The sequence below is a fragment of the Labeo rohita genome, chromosome 1, assembly GCF_022985175.1.
Source record: "Labeo rohita strain BAU-BD-2019 chromosome 1, IGBB_LRoh.1.0, whole genome shotgun sequence".
Taxonomy (NCBI): domain Eukaryota; kingdom Metazoa; phylum Chordata; class Actinopteri; order Cypriniformes; family Cyprinidae; genus Labeo; species Labeo rohita.
The window spans coordinates 14,724,772-14,746,812 of record NC_066869.1 but is presented as its reverse complement, the minus strand read 5'-3'; the positions used below and the strand labels follow the sequence as shown (position 1 = coordinate 14,746,812).

Sequence of the window (22,041 nt, the reverse complement as noted above, 5' to 3'; positions counted from 1 at the left end):
AAGAAGTTTTCTTAGTTAAGGGTTGGAGCTCTGCATTTTGAACTCTCAAAGTGCATTAGATAGAATAGTTTAACTTTAAAATGTACAAAACTTTAATTTTTTTCCAATTATTAAAAATATTGCAATAAATATCATATCATGGATTCATATCATGGAATTTTTATATTGTTATATCCCTAGCAGATATCATCCTGAATAATCATCTATCAGCATCAGCTGAGAGATTTCGTATCGGTGCATCTCTAATTAAAAGTATATTTATAAGTGGCATTTCTCTTATCCCACCATCTTAAAGGGGTCATCGGATGCCCATTTTCCATTTTGATATTATTCTTTAGGGTCTTATTGAAAAGTCTATAATATACTTTGGTTAAAAATTCTCAATGGTAGTGTAAAACAACACCATTTTATCTTGTCAAAATCAGCTCTGCAAAAATCATCCCATTCTGAGGGATTGCTCCTTTAAATGCAAATGAGCTCTGCTCGCCCCGCTCCTCTCTTCTCTCTGTGGAGTGACGAGCCTGTTTACTTTAGCCGCAAAACTTGCTAACTAGCACGTTATTAGGAAAGGTGATTGCAGAGATTCATAAAAAAACGCTTATACTCACTTCTGCTGTAAGTGAAGCTGGATCACGAATGATTTGCGCGAACACAGACGGATATATGTAGATCGGGAGGCGCATTCCCTTCACAAACAAACGTAATCTACTGCATCTTCAGCGGCTCAGATGTCGAGAGTAAATGACGACCACTATGTTCATTATTACATCCAGCAACACAACACCTCAATCTCTCAATCTGAGATATTCTTGTCTAACTTGCATCCCTGCTCCAGCATCGAAATAATTGAGGTCAGACTGTTACAGCTGATTTAGGGGTCTGAGGTAAGACGCTCATCTCAATCAACTATCGTGGGAGCGGCCTCTGTGGGTGTGACGTCACACCGACAGGCATCTGAGAATGGCTCGATTTGAAAAAGGGGATATTATTTTTACAGATTAAATCAAAACCACAGATTGGATTTTTATCATTGTAGGGTAGATTTGTACATACACTGCCAACACACATTAATGTTCAAACAACATGTAAAAGTGAACTTTGCATCCGATGACCCCTTTAAATGGATCTTGTCGCAATGAGATTGCATTCTCAATGAAGGACATCTGCGATTCTGTCTTGTAGGCCTATTTTAGGAGCTGTATTAAGTTCTTACACTTTGATGGAAGATTATACAGACATTTGTTTGTAATAACTGCCAGTCCTTCACAGTAAAAAGCTCTCTGCTTTGTCCGTATCCGTTTTTACTCTGCCGCTGCATGAGCTGTCTGGATCCCAGCTGGCTCTCGCACACAACCACAAACCTACAGATATAAGACACGCATGTAAACAAACCGAGTCACAGTCAAACAACATCAAACGTCATCTGATCTCAAGATGTTTCAAATGCCTGTAACAGACTGACACACTAAACAGGAACACACACACACACACGCTTGACAACAACTGCTTCTTAAAATTGTAATTGCTAACACATAACTAGTCCTTTAAGAGTAACAAGTGTTTTGTGCATGCACTTAGCAGTGTGTGTGAGATCTAATGGATATCACACATAATATCACACCTATCAAAACAACACACACACTCTGTACAGTGACGGCAGGAGTCGACCGCAGAGCAGCTGCACAATGACTCAGTGAATCATTTGTGGACTGATAGATTGACTCACCGAGCCAGAGAATCATTTGCTGTATGAGTCGCTGACTCACTGTTTGTACAGCCAAATGACTCTGAATCAATGAGGCCGAACCACCACAAAGGCACCTCAGAAGTCTGTTTATTTCCAAAAGTGACACCATATATTAGTGAATACTACCTCCTTACCGGATGAATTCCACATGAATTTTGTGACGTGTGCACTTAAGCATATTTTATTTCAAACTCTCATTTACCTTAAAAAAAATCTACTTGATGATTCTAATGAATCTAAATCATATTAGTGTAATGAGAGAAATATCTATTATTTAAATTGTAATATATTTATACGTAATTTCTTGCCTGTAGCGCATTTAATTGAAATAAAAAAAAAAATTAGTAATTTTAGTACTTTACTCTATACAAAAACATTAAAATAAATAAATAAATACTGAATAAATACAAAGTCCATCCAGACCTTTTACTGAAACTAAACAGCAAAAACAACTCATTCAGAAGTCATCATGACATCACAGCTGAGCTCATTAACATAAGGCCGCCCACATTTACCTCAACACTTATTCAATGACACACAGGTTAGCCAATCATTACAGAGGTCATCAATATACAGTAGTCTTAAAGATACAGTTACATACAAAAAACACCCTGCTTAGTGGAGGGTGGAAAACGGTCATGAACCTCAAGAACCAATGTAAGATGTGACCAAACTGTAATCACAGCCAACTGTCCTGACGCAGTAGGCACAAATATTTCAGCTCCAACTTTATTTATACGGTTCTATTGCATAACGTGTTATCTGCTCCTATACGACCCCTTTAAATACTCTCAGTAGGAGAAGCCCAGCTGTCTGGAGAACAGAGAGGAAAACATCAGAAGAGAGAGACAGAGAAAACGCTCCAGACGCAGGAAATAGAGGCTCACGGATCTGGAGCAGAGAGGAAGTCATTGGCTACAGGCAGAGCGAGATTGAGAAAGCCAGCTTAATACAAAGAACGAGTGTGTTTATACATGTGAAGCGCTCGTATATGGATGTTTACATCTGCTGTGAGCTGTTAGTGAACGTTCTGCTGTGGCAATGACGTACATATGTATGTTAAAGTTCAACCAAGTCCACAGCCTTTCATTTTCAAGTGTTTTATTCGTTTCGTCATTTAAATAAAGCTGAAAGAAAATATAAATATTATTCACACTCACAGTATGGTATTTTGTAAACTTTCCACGATTTCTTGGAAACTTTCAGAAAATGTTTTGGAAATTTGGAGCCACTTTGCAACTTTGGTTGCACTTCACTTTCGGGACCAATTCTTACAAGCAACTAATTATTAACTTCTAGCTAAAAATTTCTAGAAAATGTTAGGAATTTTAAGAAACTTTTGGGAATTTTCTGGAAATTTGTTGGAAATCTTTTACCACTTTGAAACCCTAGTCACACTTCAGTTTTGGGACCAATACTTACCATTAACTAACTATTAACTACGCGCTAAAAGTTTCCGGAAAATTTTCAGAGACTTTTGGGAATTTTCTGGAAATTTACCGGAAATCTTTCACCACCTTTCAACCCTGGTCACACTTCAGTTTTGGGACCAATTCTTACTATTAACTAACTATTAATTACTAGCTACACACACTTCAGTTTCAGGATCAGATCTTACCATTAACTATATATTAACTACAAGTTAAAGGTTTCCAGAAAATTTTAGGATTTTTAAGAAACTTTTGGGAATTTTCTGTAAACTTACCGGAAATCTTTCACTACTTTGAAACCATAGTCACACTTCAGTTTCAGGACCAATATTTACTATCAATTAATTATTAACTACAAGCTAAAGATTTCTAGAAAATCATAGGAATTTTCAGAAACTTTTGGGAAATTTCTGGAAATTTAACCAGAAGTCTTTTGCTATTTTGAAACCCTAGTTGCACTTCAGATTCAGGACAAATTCTTACTATTAACTATTATCTACTAGTCAAAGGTTTCCAGAAAAGTTTAGGAATTTTCAGAAACTTTCGGGAATTTGGGAATGGGGGAATTTTTCACTACTTTGCAACCCTGGTCGCACTTCAACTAAACTGAAATGAAAAAAAAAAATTACCCATTAATAAACACTCTGTACTGAAAATGATACTAAAATTCCCAACATTTCAAAAATGCCCTTGCAAACTCAAGTTTCAGGAACACATTTCAAAACAGATCCAAAACCTGACATAAATGTTATCATAAATGTTTCTTACCCTCAAATAGTGATAAAAATTATATATTTCTGGTTGGTTTCCAGTTTCTTGTCTGGCTGATCTATATTCTGTCTCTGTTAAAGCTCTATCAACAGCAATTAATGTCATGTTTAATGTTTTACTGTTTCTTTTAATAAATCTTACAAATAATCGCAGCACTCCACATTATTTATGGTCAGTATTTTAGTACTTTGTGTCCACAAAAACAAAAAAAAAATTCATCAAAAAGACCTCAACATAAGTTGAGCTGAAATGGGGTTAACAGACATGGACCAAGGGCCACAAAGTTCTAGTTTTGATTTCATGGGGTCTTTTGGCAAAGATGCTTACAGCTGCTCCTGAATCAGTGGAAAAACACAGACATGTGAGTCAGGGACAAATTTATCAAGGACATAAATACATGTGCAGAAAACACAGGCTCTCAGGGTTATCGAAGCCTTCACAGCGTGTTATTATTCTTCCATTTGGCTGTTGTGCAGTAACTCAAGCAAAGTCGTCTTGCTGTTTTTCGCTTTAGGGTTTGACGCTTTACCGCCTCGGGCTCTCAGTGCCGGCGGAAAGAGATGTGAGAGAACGGGGGAAAGCATGATAGTGGTTATTTTTACTTGCATGGGAATGAACAGAGAGATAAATACAGGAGTGAAAGAGGAGGGGAAGGCAAAGCACATTGAGATGAACAAAAACATTCCCAAACGTAAGCACACACACACTAGCACTAGCAAGTTAATGATGAATCAGTGTTCCTCTAAATGAAGCACAGCCCTGCTACAAATGACTTACATAACCAGCTGTGTCTGGAACAAACATTCCTGTGCATTTTCGTCAAAACTAAGCTGTCTAAACCACATGACCCTGGTTGTGCAGAAGACTAACTCGAGGTCAGGTTTAGATCAGTGCTTTTCAAGTGAAACAGAGAAAGTGCCACCTGATTGTTATGCAACAAATGTTGAATAAAAGTTTTTAATGATTCTGAGTGGAGTTTTAAGGTCAACCATCATTGCTCATACTCTCAAAACTTTGGGGTGAATATCAATCTTTAACTTCATGAGCACTTCATGAGAGTCTTTAGCCATGTTGCTATCGTTAACTAAATCTAAAATTATTACAAATAATTTTTGGTAACTGAAAAAAGTACAAATTAGAAATGTTGCCTATAAAATAAGTTAAAGTTGAAGCACTACAGTTACTAAAAATAAAAGAAAAATAAAGTTAAATAGAAAAAAATCTAAATACTACTACTACTACTAATAATACATTAAAAAAACTAGATAAAAATCTACTTAATTTTAAAAGTTGACTTAATAACTAACTGTAATACAATTGCTAAATATAAAATAAAAATAAAGTTCAATAGAAATATAAAAAAGTAAATAATAACAATAATAAATTAGAAAAATATTATATTATATAAGAATAAATTAAAAAATAAAGTTAAATAGAACTATAAAATGAAATAATAATAATAGTTATAATAATAAATTAAAATTACTAGATAAAATTACATACGAACTTAATTTAAAAAGCTGACTTAATAACTAACTGAAATAAAATTAGTTCAGGTTAAAGCACTACAATTAATAAATATAAAACAAAAATAAAGTTAAATAGAAATAGAAAAAAATTAAATTAAATTAAAATTAAATAAAAATAAAGCTAATTGTAAATATAAAAAAACTAAATAAATAAAATAAATGAGAAATACTAGATAAAATTCCACTTAAATTTAATTTTAAAAAGTTGCCTCGACAACTAACTAAAATAAATTACAATAAATAAATAATACTAATAAATTCAATAAATTAATTAAAATTACAACAGAAATTAAATAAATTAAAGCTAAATAGAAATAAATAAAAAACATTAATAAAAAAAATAATAAAAATAACACATATGCCACATGATTGTAATATGAAAATGTATAACAAAAGGTTTAGTTATCATCGCTATTGCTCATACTCTCAAAACCCCTAAGTATACAAAATTCAGGCTGCATGTCGATTTTTAACTACTTCAGCACGTTTTTAGATATTAAAGATTTAAGCCATGTTCAGAAGTTCAACAGAGTCTACAATCATTGATTGCTTCCAGTGTTGTTATCATTCACTGAATCTAAAACTATTCAAAATCTTTTTTACTCTGCCGAAATATAGCCAAAATAAAATTAATTACAAATATTAGATTTAAAAACATCAAAAACTTTGAAATAAGGAAAGCTGTTTGGCAACTAACTGAAATAAAATAAATTTAAGGTACATATAAAACAAATAAAAACATGCCACCTGACTGTAATCTGAAAAACTGTGCTAAAAGGTTCAATTGAGTGTTTTTTCGAAGTCAATCATCACTGTTGCTCAGACTCCCACCACCCCTAATTATCAAACTGCTGGCTGAAAGCCAGTCTTTAACTTTTCAAGCACTTTATTTTTATCTAATAAAGATGTAAACCAGTGTGAAACAGCAGAGACATGCTGCTGGCGTTAAACGCTGCTCTCCGCTCCGTCTGTGTTACTGTGTGTGTCTGTCTGTGCTTCTGTGTATGGTGATGTCATGATGTGAGACTGTCATGGCAACAAAATAAACCTCCCAGAGCAAACGGTCAGCGAGTTCCAGCCCAGCCTGTGAAACACACGTACACAGACACAAACTCACGACTGCTTGGCGTGATTAAACCATTCTGAGGAAGAGAGAGAAAGAGAGAGAGAGAAAAACAGACAGCAGGAATTCAGCCCTTCTTCTCGGCCTACTGTCTCCTTTCCACAAAGTAATATCTCCATTTTCGAGTTTAGACAGATGAGCAAGCAAGCAAATAAAAAGACTACAGACTACAGACTTCTGTAGACCAGCACAGACCAGTTAAACCATGCATAAAAAGAATAAAAAACAGAGTTAAACAGAAATATAAAAACCTAATAATCATAATAGCACTACAGTTACTAATTATAACATAAAAATAAAGTTGAATAGAAATATAAAAAAACTAAATAATAAAAATAATAATAAATTAGAAATACTAGATAAAAATCCACTTAAACTTAATTTTAAAAGCTGACATAATCACTAACTAAAATAAAACAAGTTCAAGTTAAAGCACTACAATTACTAAAAATAAAATAACACTAAAGCTAAATAGAAATAGAAAAAATAAATAAAATAAAAATACTACATAAAAATCCACATTAAAAAAACAGAATAGACAAGTAAAAAAAGTGTAGACTACTAAAAAAAAAACACTCTTTATTTTAGTTTTAGTTAGTTTAGTTACTTTATTTTAGTTAGTATTTTAGTATATATATATATATATATATATATATATATATATATATATATATAAAACTTTAATTGTGATATACATATAAAATGTTCTTAATAAATAAAAAGAAGGACCACAGCAGACCAGCAAAAGCTAGTGAAGATCACAACAGACCTATAACAGACCAAGAAACATCATTGCAGCTCAGGAAGACTTAAAGTCTCTGGTTTTGTTGTCACACTGCTCCTCTCTTCCCACAGATGAAGCTACTTAAGCACAATTACATCACTGCTGAGTCAATCATGGTTCCTATTAAACACAAGCGAATCAGTGAATCACTGCATGAGCAGAAACAAAAGAGAAAGTGTAGCAGCTCCAACCCGTCTGCCAGTTTACTGTAAACAACACATTGACTGTAAACCGCTCACTGCATCTCGTACGTCAAACGGCAGACACGTACAGATTAAAATGGATTTCCAATACGCAATCACACAACTTCTTATGAAAGATTCTACTCTGAAAGTTTGGAGAGCAAGCCAGCTTCGATTTGCACATCACACTCATCGAGATTTTAGTGCGTGTTAGTGAATTTGGTGAGAATGACACGACTTGAGAAGGAAAAAGAGTGAAGAAACTTCCTAGGAATGAGAAAGGGAGTTGGATATGTGTGTTTTTTTTTTCTGGAAGGGTGGAACGAAGGAGCGGATGGAAGGGGGAAAGCGGCTATCCTGCGCACAGCAGCTGTGAACTTGAGAGACGCGGCGCGCTGCCAGATCGCGCTCCAGCTAAATATCCTGCGCTGCGTGTGCGCACGCGTCAGCGCGGTGCGGCTGCCATGACGATAGGCTTTTAAATTTAACTACTTTTAACCAGACACCCTTCCATTTTGACAACAAAGTCTGCGTCTGTGGTCGTCTCCGTGACCTACGGCGACTGTCTCTAGAGATCAGTCTGATCAGCAGCTCAGAATCCCAAGACTTACTAACTTCATACCTCTTTTACCATCTCTAGACAGTAAAGCACCAGACAAGCTCCAGTATGTTTGTAAAAGTTCAGCTGCTTTATGTTATTAGATGAAACTTTAATTTTAAAATCGTTTTTATTTCATTTCAATCTTCCTGTCCGTATCTTAAAATATCCACTTTAAAAACACCTTTTCACATAATTGCCTTTCATTTAGGAACCACTTAAATACCTTTTTCTGCAACGCGTAAGTAAGCTTATGGGTGAGACTTCCGGTTCATTAGCCGCAGAGAAATAAGCGAGTCACCGGCTGTATCCGAAATCGCCCCCATACCCTCTAATACGGCACTATTTGAGTGGACAGCCATTTTTAGTTGCGTCCGAAACCGTGGACGTTCTTGAGTGCACTCATTTAATCCCACAATGCAATGCAAAAACGAGTGTACAACCGATGTACACTTAACGGCTAGAGAGCCGCACGCCGAATGAATTCCCGCGTCTCGCCGGAAGGTGGCGCCCGCAGCTGAATCATCCATCCATTAATTTTTAAAAGCGCTCACCTACGGCGTACAGCGTAATATAACACAGGCATAAATTCATTGTTAATTGATTAATAAATTGTTTAGCTATTGTTTATACATAATTTGCATGACAGAGTTTGCATGACAAGATAAATCCTTAAATCTTACTACTGGAGCTGCCCGTTTGCCAGTTTAAAATGATTATTATAAAACAGCAAGCACAAACTATGCAAAGCGGCAGTCCTTCCGGTGCACTTAGTGTCCGAATTCACTCACTCGTTTTCATTCACTCCTTCAAGTGAACTGAATAAGTGACCTAATGTAGGGAATAGTGAATGAGGGTGTAGAGGGTGATCTCGGATACAGCCACCATCTTTAGCATATTGTCTTTGAACTTCAGTTTGTGCGGTAGCTCTGTATATTTCTATAGCATTCACTGTCTAAGAGCAATTTAGCTGGTAAAGTGGATCTCCCTGGTGAAAAAAAAACAGCATATGCTGGTAGGTATGTTTTGATACTGGTTTAAGCTGGTCCTTAGCTGGTTTATGCTGGTCCTTTGCTGGCTTTTGCTGGTCATGTTGCTGGTCAAAGACCAGCATAAACCAGCAAAGGACCATCTTAAACCAGCACCAAAACATACATAACCAGCATCGCAGCACTAAAACATGCCTACCAGCATATGCTGTTTTTTTCCACCAGGGCTATGTATTGTCGAGTTAACAAAAGTTGACATGAGCATTGTAATGTTTAAAGCAAGTGTCTTAAATGTCATTAGACCAGGATGATTTTAAAAGGAGCAGTTCATTCATAAATCCGTCAAGTCACTGGATATACAACCAGAAGGCAGAAGACAGCAAACAGTGCTAAAAAGGGGCGGGGCTAAATAAGGCCAATAGGGAAGAATAACAACGTGCAGTAAGCGGTAAAACTGTTTGCACTACAAACATAATTAAGATAATACATTAAAATAATATGGTAAGACACAACACTTTGCAACAAGCAGCAAAACAAACTGTTTTGTACAGCTAAAAATAGATGAGACCGGAAGCCAAACCCATAAAATTTTTCAAATGGCCGCACCCACTCAAGAAAAAGGTGGATAGGCAGAGGAAACAGCCTAAATTTCAGTTTTAAAAGTGTATAATAGACAACAATGCCATAAAAGATGTTCTTACAATTTTATAAATAAAATATTGCTGCATTAGCATTACTTCTTGCAATCATAAAGCACTGGTTATTAAAGTTAATAAGGGGGTAGAAAGATTTCAAGTCAGTTGCACAAATGCTTGTTTCAATATCATCATTTCAGTATCACCATATTTGGCCCTTCTGTTCATTCAGTGTGTGTTCAATGAAAAACTAATCATTCAGTGGAAAAACAAATAACTTTTTTTAGCCAAGATTGTATGCTTTGTTTCTAGAAATTGACTTCCAGGATTAAACAGCCTGGAGAAAACCACGCAACAACAAGCCTCCTCATAAAGCGCCCTGTAAATGTGACCTATAGTATTATAATTATTGCCAATTTTGCAAGAGTCGCCTGATGAAAGATTTCGCTCTTACAACTTTATGCCCTAAAAAAAGGGGAGAGTTCAAAGTATCCCATCTTTCTGCACATACATCTGCAGCCTATGTGAATGGATAACACATGCTGGAGATCGAGCGCCACAGAAGCGAGAGTAAAGAACACAGTGTTCTTGACGCAAGAACTCATCGCGAGTCTACCTGCACAATGTTTTCATGCATCTACTGGTGCACAAGATGTGTGCATGTGTTAAATCAAGTGCAGGCTTAAACTTATGCAGCTATTTGGACTTTTTCCTGGGTTGAGATGTTTTTCTCCACTTGGAGAAAGCTGAAGTACCACTTTTTGACACTTTTTACAGACTGAGATGAAAACAGCACGATATAAGTTCAGTTGGAAAATGAGTTATAGTAATAAGAATTGATTGTTTTTTTTTTTTGCATGTGTAGCTATAAATAAAAAAGAGGGAGAAAAATCTCATGAAAAGACTACATAGTCTGCAAAAACTGTTTTACAACTAAAAATGTTTTTTAAAATATAAAATGATTTAAAATTAGACAAACTTTTGGTCGCCAAAACAAAGTTAGTGTAGCATTACCCATATGCAGGAAGCCATTTTGTTGTCATGTGACAAAATCACAAAATAGATGGTTTTCATGTCACACAACCCTCATCATGACTAAAATATCATAATGCTCAGGCAATTTTTTAGTAGATGATTACACCAGTTGACATTTAGAGTCACTGCAGCTGAAAGTTTGTAAAATACAAAATAACAATGTGTGTGTGATAAACAAACAAAAACTACTTTTCTAAGATCTTGGCACTAAGATCAGACTTTCAAAAGATTCCTCTTCCCCCCACCATTCCAGACATCCTCTGTTATGATTGATTGACACATAAACAGTGGCAGTCTGAAGTATTACACCAGCCATCAGGCAACATTTTCCAGCCATCAGATCACAACAAACACCCGCATCATCACCCACAAACCCGCCCGGGGCTTTTCCGCGAGTTGCGGCCGGATGGTCACTTACAGAGTGTGCGTGTCGGTCGGAAGGTCGGACGCCGCTGGGGCCTGATCCAGTCCGATGTTGGAACAATTAACCACGCACGAATTTTGCGGTACCACCGCCGTGCACGAGCAGTTACACGGACACGGGCTGCACACTCTCCCGTCTGCTGTGACGCCCGAGTGCGCCTCGAGGCAGCAGAGTGCAAAGAGCAGACTGGAAAATAATCCAAACTTTGGGAGACAGACGCCATGTTTTCGCTTAAACACAATCTGTCCATTTCTACAAGGCATAGCTCACTCGCATCTCATCGCCCCTTCTGTTGGTGAAGTTTTCCTCGGGACGCGGGGAGGAAAGTTCACTCTTTTCCCAGTTTTTCCATAAGAGAAACGGCGTAGAAAGCAAGAAAGCGTCTGAAATCGCGTTTTCCCCCAAGTTCGATGACGTCCCCCCTCTATTCCTCCGTTAACGGAACTAGATTCACTTCTTCTCCAGAGGAGGGGAAAAAAACTCTGGATTCTGCTCTGCCAGAAGTTCCTGAAGAACTTCCTCTCGTTCTCCCATCCTGCAGTGCCGCTGCTCTCCACTGGATGAGGCTTCGTCTTACAAAACACAAGCTACTGATTAAAACAACCCCAATATATTGCCATAGCTTTATGTTTTAGACGGTTTTTATTTACTTTATTTAATCATGGCACAACTTTTCTACTATGAGGCCCATTTTTCTGTCCCTGTCATATGCCGTGACCACACAATTTACCCTACATAAATGCACTGGATGGTATGAAGGCAAGTGGCATGAAAAAGAAACATCATCCAAATACTGTTCACCATGTGCTGAACTTTACAACATGAACAACATAAAAACCTGGTCATTTGTTTTAAAAATGTTACAGCTGCTTTTCCCATTTTCTAGTGTTGGAATATTTGAAATAAAGCATTTGTAAGCAATATTATTTTCAACTGGTGATGTCTTTAATAGCACTGTTCATTAGTAATATTTTATTCTTTGCAATAAAGGCAATTCCTTAAAGACATCATTGTCCGAGAAGTGAAACCATTTTGGTGAGAAATCAACAGCATAAACATCAGTTTATCATTTTATATTTACAAAATGTAAGTTTAGAACAGCCAGTGTTAATGTGTACACCAAGTATGTTTAACATATTTCTTTACTCTCACATTAATCATTTTGTTCTGCTTTATAAAGACCGGTTAAAAATCAAGACATTAATTCCGGTTATTTTATATCTTTTATTATTATTATTATTGGTTCTTTGTCTTTTTTAAGATTTAAAGATTTATACAAAAAATATATATTTAAGTGCTTAAAATATTTAAGTCAATTTAATTAAAAAATAAAAATATTTTCCAGATAATAACTTTACAGATTTTGTTTAGTGTATAGTGACTATGTAAAAGCCAGTTGTTATATTTTGGAAACAGCTATTTAATTTAGTTGTCTTAAGTTTATATTTTAAGATATTTTAACACATTTAATATTTTCCTTATAGTATAAATGGATTTGCACACATAAAGATGTACAACTGCTTTTATATTTAGCATCAAAAGTTTCAAAACCTCACCCTAAAACATTCTGTCTGATTAAATTACAGAAATCAGTACGATAATATCAACATTTCAAAAAGACTGTTAATAAATACAAAAACAAAGATGACGTCCTCTTTGACCAATTCTAATTTTATCTTCATATTTCCATTGTTATTTTTCCTGCCGCTGTATAAATAATCAAGTCATAATTAATAAAGTTGAACTTGACCAGAGCATTTCTGAGAGTCTGATATTCCCTTTTATAGGAAAACTCTTTAAAATTACAACACAAGCATATTTATTTTTAAAGAAGGTTCAGAAGGTAGTGCAGAAATTATCCTGAAATAACTCTGCATACATGAATAAACTATAGGCGTTCTTTCTTATCTCTTCCAAAGAAAAATCTATTAGATATGGCTAATTCATCATTCATGCACATTGTTTTGCACTATCCAGAAGAAATTTGATCTCTGGCAGAATGTCCATGAATTATTCAGGTCTTGACTGGGTGTGTTGTGTGTTTAAACTCTAGGGGGAGCCGTAGAAGAAGTCTGAGATCTTCAGATCATCTGTATTAGTCCTGTGTGGACTGGAACAGAACCCAAGGATGCAACTAATAACCAAGACTTGATAAGACTAAATATACAAGTCAATAAAAAACACACATGGCCACACAAAACTTACACACTGTAAAGTTTCAGGAGCTAAATTATGTCCTAAATGATGTTTTGAGTGTGTACGCAACAGAACTCACTCGAAACCGCAATGAATGACATCGACCGGTGTAACCATAGCAATGATATTTGCCACTATTTTTGACCAAAGTAATATTACAGCGAACAAAGAATTGTTGAGTTGGGCGAATTTGGGTATCGCTGCATCACACAAACATTTATTTGTCCATTCTCTGTCGTAAATACTCACTGTAAATGACACATGGCAGAATTTCTTAGAAAGAAAAAAAGGAGAAAAATGCAGAAACAGGGAGAATCAATAAATTATGAATTATTTACGGCCATTGTGTGAATAACTTGTATTCATGTAATCCATAAAAAGTAACTTTAATTTGATTATGTGCATTTTAAAACACAATGTAATCTCGTTCTAAATATTTGGAATCTGATTTTGTAATCCAGATTAGATGTAATCAGTTACTACCCAGCACTACAACTAGTTGTTCAGTTTGTGTAGAATTTTTGTAAATGTGGTTGTTACTACCTTTTCTTTATTTGTTTGTTTTGTTTAACTGTGTGTGTGTACATAGGATTAGTCACATCCGTATCTGGTTGTTACACCCCTGATTGGTGTCAAATCTGTGCTTTTCTACATCAAACTTGAAGAAAGAAAGTCATCTGAGGACATGAGAGGGATAAAAATCTCAACCAAAGTAAGTTTTACCGCCCAACTTGTCTGTCCTCTCAGAGTTTTTGTCCCCCAGCATGCACTGCGTTTTAAGAGTTAACGTGCCTGTTAGCGCCAACTGCGAGTCAGTCATCCCAGTGGATGTCATTAAAACACCACAGACGTCTGTGATCCACCCGCAAGATAAAAGAACAAGACAAACTGAGAGACAGAGCTATCGTGGCTCTTTTGCTTAGAACAGAGAGGTGTGATGAAAGTAGGAAGAGAAAACGTGAAAAGTGATAGGAGAAAAGAGAGCCAAAGAGAAGAACACAGCGAGAGACAGCAGCTACCTGTAACTAGAGTGCTGTTCATTTTAGAAAAGCACACAGAAGACACAGATTACACACACAGGTTTAGCTGATCCAGACTCACCTGTGCTGTTATATTTGAGGTTTTCCTTATAAATTGTTAAAGGGCGCCTATTATGCAAAATTCACTTTTACATGTTGTTTGAACATAAATGTGTTGGCAGTGTGTGTACACGACCACCCTATAATGATACAAATCCACCCGCTCCTTTTTTAATTCCCATAAATCATAAGCAGAACAAGCCGTTCGCAGAATTCGTAAAAGGTGACATCACATTTCACAGGCCCCGCCCACGACTGTAGACGGACACTTCCGTATTAGCAGACACACAGCCCTGAGTGAGCCAAACACAATCTGCCATGTTTAGAGCATTTAAAAACAGCATGCAAGTAAGAAATGTCTTCTTATTACAGCTACAGAAGTTGTTCAGTCCAACAACCTCCAAAAAGTGTGAAAAGATTTCAAAAGTTCAAAAGTGACAATTCTTTTTAAGTCTGAAATAGATTGACGTTTAAAGACGTTTTAAAGCTTAAAGCTTGAATGTTTTGAAGGCAATACAGTGTCAGATAGGTAGATAGCATGTTGTTTTCATGTTTATATCATGATGAGCATGTTGTTAGCATTATAGACATTGTTAACATGTTTCTAGCATGTTGCTAACATGTTTATATCATGATTAGCATGTTGCTGGCATGTTTCTAGCATACATAGCATGTTGCTGGCATGTTTCTAGCATGATTAGCAAGTTATTAGCATGTTTCATGTTTACTAACACGTTTAGCATGACTAGCATGTTGTTACATGTTTAGAATGTTTACATGTTGCTAACACGTTGATAGCATGATTAACATGTTGTTAGCATGTTGTTAGAAGGATAAGTGTGTTAACATGTTGCTAACATGTTTATACCATGATTAGCATGTTGCTAGCATGTTTATATCATGATGAGCATGTTGTTAACATGTTTCTAGCATGTTGCTAACATGTTTATATCATAATTAGCATGTTGATAGCATGTTTCTAGCATACATAGCATGTTGCTGGCATGTTTCTAGCATGATTAGCAAGTTATTAGCATGTTTCTAACATTATTAGCATGTTACTAACACGTTGATAGCATGATTAGCATGTTGTTAACATGTTGTTAGAATGATAAGTGTGTTAACATGTTGTTAACATGTTTATACCACGATTAGCATGTTGCTAGCATATGTCTAGCATAATTAGCAAGTTATTGGCATATTGGTAACATGTTTCTAGTATTATTAGCATGTTATCAAGATGTTGTTAGTATGATTACCATGTTGCTACCATGTTTCTAGCATGATTAGCAAGTTACTAACATGATTTGCATGTTATTAACGTTTTGCTAGCATGATTAGCATGTTGCTAGCATGTTGTTAACATGTTTCTAACATGATTAGCATGTTAATAGCATGTTGCTGACAGGATTAGCATGTTGTTAGCATGATTAACGTGTAGTTAACACATTTTAGCATGATTAGCATGTTTCTACCATGATCAGCATGTTATTAGCATGCTGCTAATGTGATTTTAACATGATTAGCATATTGATAGAACATCGAAGGGAAGCTTGACTGAGTCTCAAGAGATTCGAGGAGTTTTGACCATTGGAATTTGAATAGCCTTGGCTCATTTGAACATTCTGTCGATGAAAAATAATAACTATAAGTTTAAATAGCATTTAAACTTATAGCAGCAGCTCATTTGCATTTAAAGAGACATGCACAAAAAATTCATTTAAAGAGACATGCACGAAAACAGACTTGTAAAACAGATCTTGTAAAAAGGGGCATAATAGGTGACCTTTAAGCAGCATGATTTTAATTTCTGAATTAAAGCGTTTAATTTCTGAATTAAAGTCACATGCGGCAATAATTTGAGGTGTCAGGCTGCCTCATTCACCCTGAGCTGCTCTGCAGATTAGTTTGTCTCATCATCCTGGGACAATTATAAAGAGATTTCAAGCCCAACCTGGGGAGTTCTTTGATTGGATACAGGACGTTTCCATTCGTCTGTTCATCTTTTCACCCACCTGCTTTGTTTATTAAGTTAACCTTTCTTTATTACGTTGCTCTGTCTATTTTGAGCCATGTGCTCTGCCAGTCTCCACGTCAGTGGCAGGTGAATCTTGAGGTGGGTTATTTGTGTTTATATGGATATTGGTGTTTTGTACCCGTTTGTGTCGTTGAACAGAAAGTGTTTTTTTTTTGTGCCATGTTTGCAGGAGCCACACAAATCAGCGGCACAAAGAAAACCGTTCTTTTGAACATCCTATTCATCAAAGCATCCTGACAAAATAAGCATATCTGTTTTTACCAAAATATGAAGCAGCACAACTGTTTTTAACATTTAAAATAATCAGAAATCAGAATTAGATTTATTTACCAAGTGTGCGCAAACACACGAGGAATTTGTTGTGGTTTTTTAAGGTGCTCCTGGTACATACATACATACATACATACATATCTGACATTAATGTTTCTTAAGCAGCAAACCAGCATATTAGAATGATTTCTGAAGGATCATGTGACACTGAAGACTGGAGTAATGATGCTGAAAATTTAGTTTTGATCACAGAAATATATTACAATAGAAAACAGTAATAATATTTCACAACGTTACTGTTGTACTGTATTTTTGATTAAATAAATGCAGCTTTGGTGAGCAGAAGAAAATCTTCCCGAACTTTGAACAACTCCCTCTTATGGAGAAATAAAACATATTAAACCACCATTTCTCAAATACAACACTGTACTACATCTTAGTTGATAAGATACAAAGACCTTCTACAAAGAGTACTGTCCCCTGTACCTTTTGAAAGTGGTATATTAAATTAAAGACCTGATGATTTTTTTTTTTTTTTGATGAAATAATGTTCTTTATGCATTTTAAAGATTCAATCTCTCAGTCACAAGAGTTGTATTTTATCATCAAGTAGCACCCGACTTCACCTTTATGATCAAATGCATCTATCGTTCATCAATTTTTAACTAGCAACCTACAAATATAAAATAAACAGGGTAAATTCAGAGGCATCAAAACATAGTAAAAAAAAAGTAATGCAGTATCTCATTGTCACACATATCAGGCAGACTCTGCTGAGCATGTGCTGAGTAACTGCCAATGCTAGCCTGACTATGATTGAAAAAATTGCAGTCTCTGATTGCCGTATGATTCATATACCACAGCGTTTACATGCAAGTCCAAGGTATACACTGCAATCACGAATGAGTCCAAGCGCATGCTACTTTTCCATGTAATCTGTCATTATGTGCCTGTTGTGAGGTGGGAGTCATCAGACCCTCTTAAACCCTAAACACCAGCCTATTCATTTCTGCCTTGAGTGAGAAGATTGTCTGCATTAGTGCTCATCTTTACAGTTCACTCATTTGGGATCAGTGGGATGAGCCCGTCACTGACCTCGGGTCAGGTGAACTCAGTAAAGTGACATAAGAGTTGCAGAGGAGTGGGTTATCATTGTAGGAGGGAAAATGGACTGAGATGCATGTAAGAGCTGCAGTGGTCCATATTCTCACCAGGAGAAAATTCACATCAAATTGGCACAGCTTGCTGTTCTCTTTGAAAGCACTGTCTTTCATTTGAAATTTCAAAAAAAAAGTTTTTTCAGAAAGCTCATGTTAGATCTGACAGAACGCTTCGAAATAGAATGTAACGCTTCTTTATTTTTGCACTCAGGCACCTAAATTACTGCTCGCCAAGCTCCAAATGTGATTAAAATTGCACTGGTGAGCGAATAAGGCAGTTACTTGCTATTAGACTGGAACATTATCAGAAACTGCAACATAATAGATTAATAAAATCTTTTTTTTTTTTTTTTTCTGATGTAAGTTGCATTACGATGATCTCTGAGATCAGTGAGTGCCACGAAACAACTTTACATCACTTAAAAATGTAATCAAAGGTATTGGTGCTATTTTAGTATCATTTATATACTTTTATAGTTTTGAATTCGATTTTTAAAAATATGTTTTATTTTTTAGTTTTAGTTATTTTAGTACTTCAGCTACTTCAAACAAAAGGAAAATGAGAAATGTTGCCTTGGCAACTTGCTGAAATAAAATTTTACTTTTTACATTTTTTAAAATGTAATGTTCATTTAATTTCAAGTAAAGAAATAATGTTTTATGGTTTTTAGATAAATAAATATATTGCATTTAATAATTTATAAAATTATTAGTAAAATACAACTATGATCATTGCCGTGTGACATAAATAAATAAATAAATAATTCATTTTATTAAAAAAAATAAAATAATGCAATAACAAAATAATATAAATGAAAATAGTATCATTTATATATTTTATATTAAATTATTATAAAATTATTTGTGACAGGTGCCATTTCACCTAGGGACTTCATACAATACAAGGGTGACAAAATGATCATTGCCATGTGACATAAATAAATAAATTTATTAATTTCATAAAAAGTAAAATAATGCAATAACAAAATAATATAAATAAAAATAATATACTTTATATATTATATATTAAACTATTATAACACTAATGAAAGGTTCCATTTCACCTAGTGACTGCATACAATACAAGGGTGACAAAAAGACCATTGCCATGTGACATAAAAAAATAAAAAAAATAAATAGATAGATAGATAGATAGATAGATAGATAGATAGATAGATAGACAAATAAAGAAACTAATTTATTAATTTTATAAAACGTAACATAATGCAATAACAAAATAATATAAATAAAAATAATATAATGTATATGTTATATATTAAAGTATTATAAAATTATTTGTGACAGGTGACATTTCACCTAGTGACTGCATACAAGGGTGAAAAATGACCATTGCCATGTGACATAAATAAATAAACAAATAAATTAATTTTATAAAAAGTAAAATAATGCAACAGTACGATTACAAAATTACCATTGCCATTAATAAATTAAAAAAATGTCTTAATTAATAGAAAGCACATTAATATAATAACCAAAATCAAAGAAATAAAGATAATATAATAATTTGTTTTAGCTATACACTACACACAAAGCTAAAAGTTTAGACCGGCTGAAACAAATCAGAGTGTTTTCTGACCTGTGTGTGCGACATGTTCTCTGTTTGCTGTCTGCTAATGCATTTTCTTAGTGGTCAGATTAATTTGCCTATTTCTATGCTAAAAGGACAGTTGCACATTACATTTTTTCCAAGATTTTAAGTGGCATCTACAAATAAATGATTCAGTAGAATTCAATCTGCAGCTGGGTCAAAGTTATATTAAACATATTTCAGCACAGATTAGATTGGATTTTCTGACTCTGAAATATTTCATTTGTAAATATCATACCTAGAGCGACCCAAGCTGTCTGTATCAATTTACTTTTTCATTTATGTTCTTGTCTGATCATACCACTGTGTCCTCTAATTGCATATATTTGCGCTCGAGAACATTACAGAACAAATGTCTTAACATCAAACCTCAAAGCAGCAATATAAAATGTAATTTCACTGCATAAATTGAGGTGAAACCATACAATATTGGTAGGAAACAGTGCCAATGCAACGAGTTTGGTTATATTCTATCTGTTGTACAAGAGCTGGACCTTTTGTTGCCAGTTGAAGAGCAAATGGCTTTAAAATGCAGACTGGGAATCATAATAAGCTGTATTGAATCTCTTTCCTCTCTGTGCAAATGCAAGTAAACTATATTAACCCTCTATAACAGCATGATGTAAATAAATTATCCCCAGTGACAGTAAGCAAGCACAAAATACAATGTCACACAGACATCTTATAAGTTACAGTTATGACTTCCAAAGCGTAATACTTCAATGTTAAAGTAATGTTGCAGAAATAATTTTCTGAAAGTTGTTTTTTTTATATATATGAATTCAATTGTGACTATGATATAACCTCACTTCGGCCTGTTTTTATGTGTACAGCTGAGGAAATTTTCCACGCTAACTGCTATGTAAGTGAATTAGACTGGCGGAGAGAGATCAACACTAATTTTGTGGAAGATACCACCACCTGTCTCAACATACACTTAACACACTCACAAACCCAATATATGTCTGTATTATGCTCTTCTTAAAGGTCACTGCTAAACGTGATTTACAGCAGCAGAAACACCTGCGATCCACACAGACGTCCACATTAACCCTTCACCTGCCATCTTCTGCCGTGACTTTAATCAGTGTTTCAGAAAATTACTTAATCAGTTACACATTTATGCTGTAAAATAATGTATAATTTAGTGTATTGAACATAACAGCCTTGGAAACAAGAAGAACCTGATCCAAATAATAATAGATTTAGTATGGCCTTTGGCCAGTAGGGGAGGCTATCAGCAGTTGAAAAGAGCCTTAAGGGTATTTGTGATGTTTTCTACTAGTTGTACTTGAATGCTGATCAATATTGTCTAAATGACTTTAGAAGAAAAAAAAAGACGCTAAAAATGTTTGACAAAAAATTAATAAATAAATAATATATAATTAACAATTAATGTAATATATTGTATATACATTTCACATTAACGTTATATTTATAATAGTATATTTAAACAATGACTCAAATGCAACAATAAATAAAATAATAATTTAAATGAAATATAGAATAGTATTTATCATTTTGTGTTATATTTATATATATTTTTAAATGAATAAATAAAATTAATATATAATTAGTAAATATAATGTATGATATATAAAAGTTTTTTACTTATATTGTATATGGATTTCATATTTACCTTCTATTTTTAAAAAAATGCTGTACGTTTTAAACTATTTATTTTTCAAAAAAAAAAAAGAAAAAAAGAAAGAAAAAAGTAGCTCAGGTTTACAAAAAAGAGAAGCATTACAACTGTTTTCAACATTGATAATAAATCAGCATATCAGAATGATTTCTGAAGGATCATGTGACACTGAAAACTGGAGTAATGATGCTGAAAATTCACATTTTGCATCACAGAAATCAATTATATTTTAAAGTAAATTAAAATAGAAAACCATTATTTTAAATTCCAATAATATTTCACAATATTACTGTGTGTGTGTCTGTATATATATATATATAAAAAATTACACACACACACACATATATATATATTATACATATATAGTCATTGCAAAACTCATTGGTCATCCTCTAGTCTGAACACTGAGAGGATGAATTCATTTACATTTCTATAGTGCATTATTATGTGTTTTATATTACTCAGTGTGACCTCCTTTAGAGATTTGTAGCCTAAAAATACCCTGTGATATGGTGATTATTGAAGCAGAATGTGGCCTGTCAGAGCTGTCTAGGAAACACTGATGAATCAGAGAGAAGCTGAAGATTTACAGGAACACATGTGGATTCCAGTTAATCAATATCTGTAATTATCCCACTGTGTACTTGTCAAGTTCAAAGCTGCCTCACACACGAATGAACTCAACTTCAATTGATCTCTGGTGTGTGTGTGTGTGTGTGTGTGTTTTCTGGAGTTTTGGGATTTTCTCAGCAGCAAACACCCCTACTGTCTTAACATGGACTGCGTGTTGGCTGACA

At 34.6% G+C, this 22,041-nt stretch overlaps 1 protein-coding gene across 1 annotated transcript in view; it reads right to left on the bottom strand.

Moving 5' to 3' along the window:
* The window catches only part of pkd1a (polycystic kidney disease 1a), a 100,238-nt gene extending 88,320 nt beyond the window's left edge, over window positions 1-11,918 (bottom strand). Inside the window, exon 1 of the mRNA XM_051117977.1 lies at window positions 11,242-11,918. Coding sequence (XP_050973934.1) covers window positions 11,242-11,510 — 269 coding nt within the window. The 5' untranslated portion in view covers window positions 11,511-11,918. The remainder of the gene's footprint in view (window positions 1-11,241) is intronic.
* Between the last annotated feature and the right edge of the window lie 10,123 nt (window positions 11,919-22,041).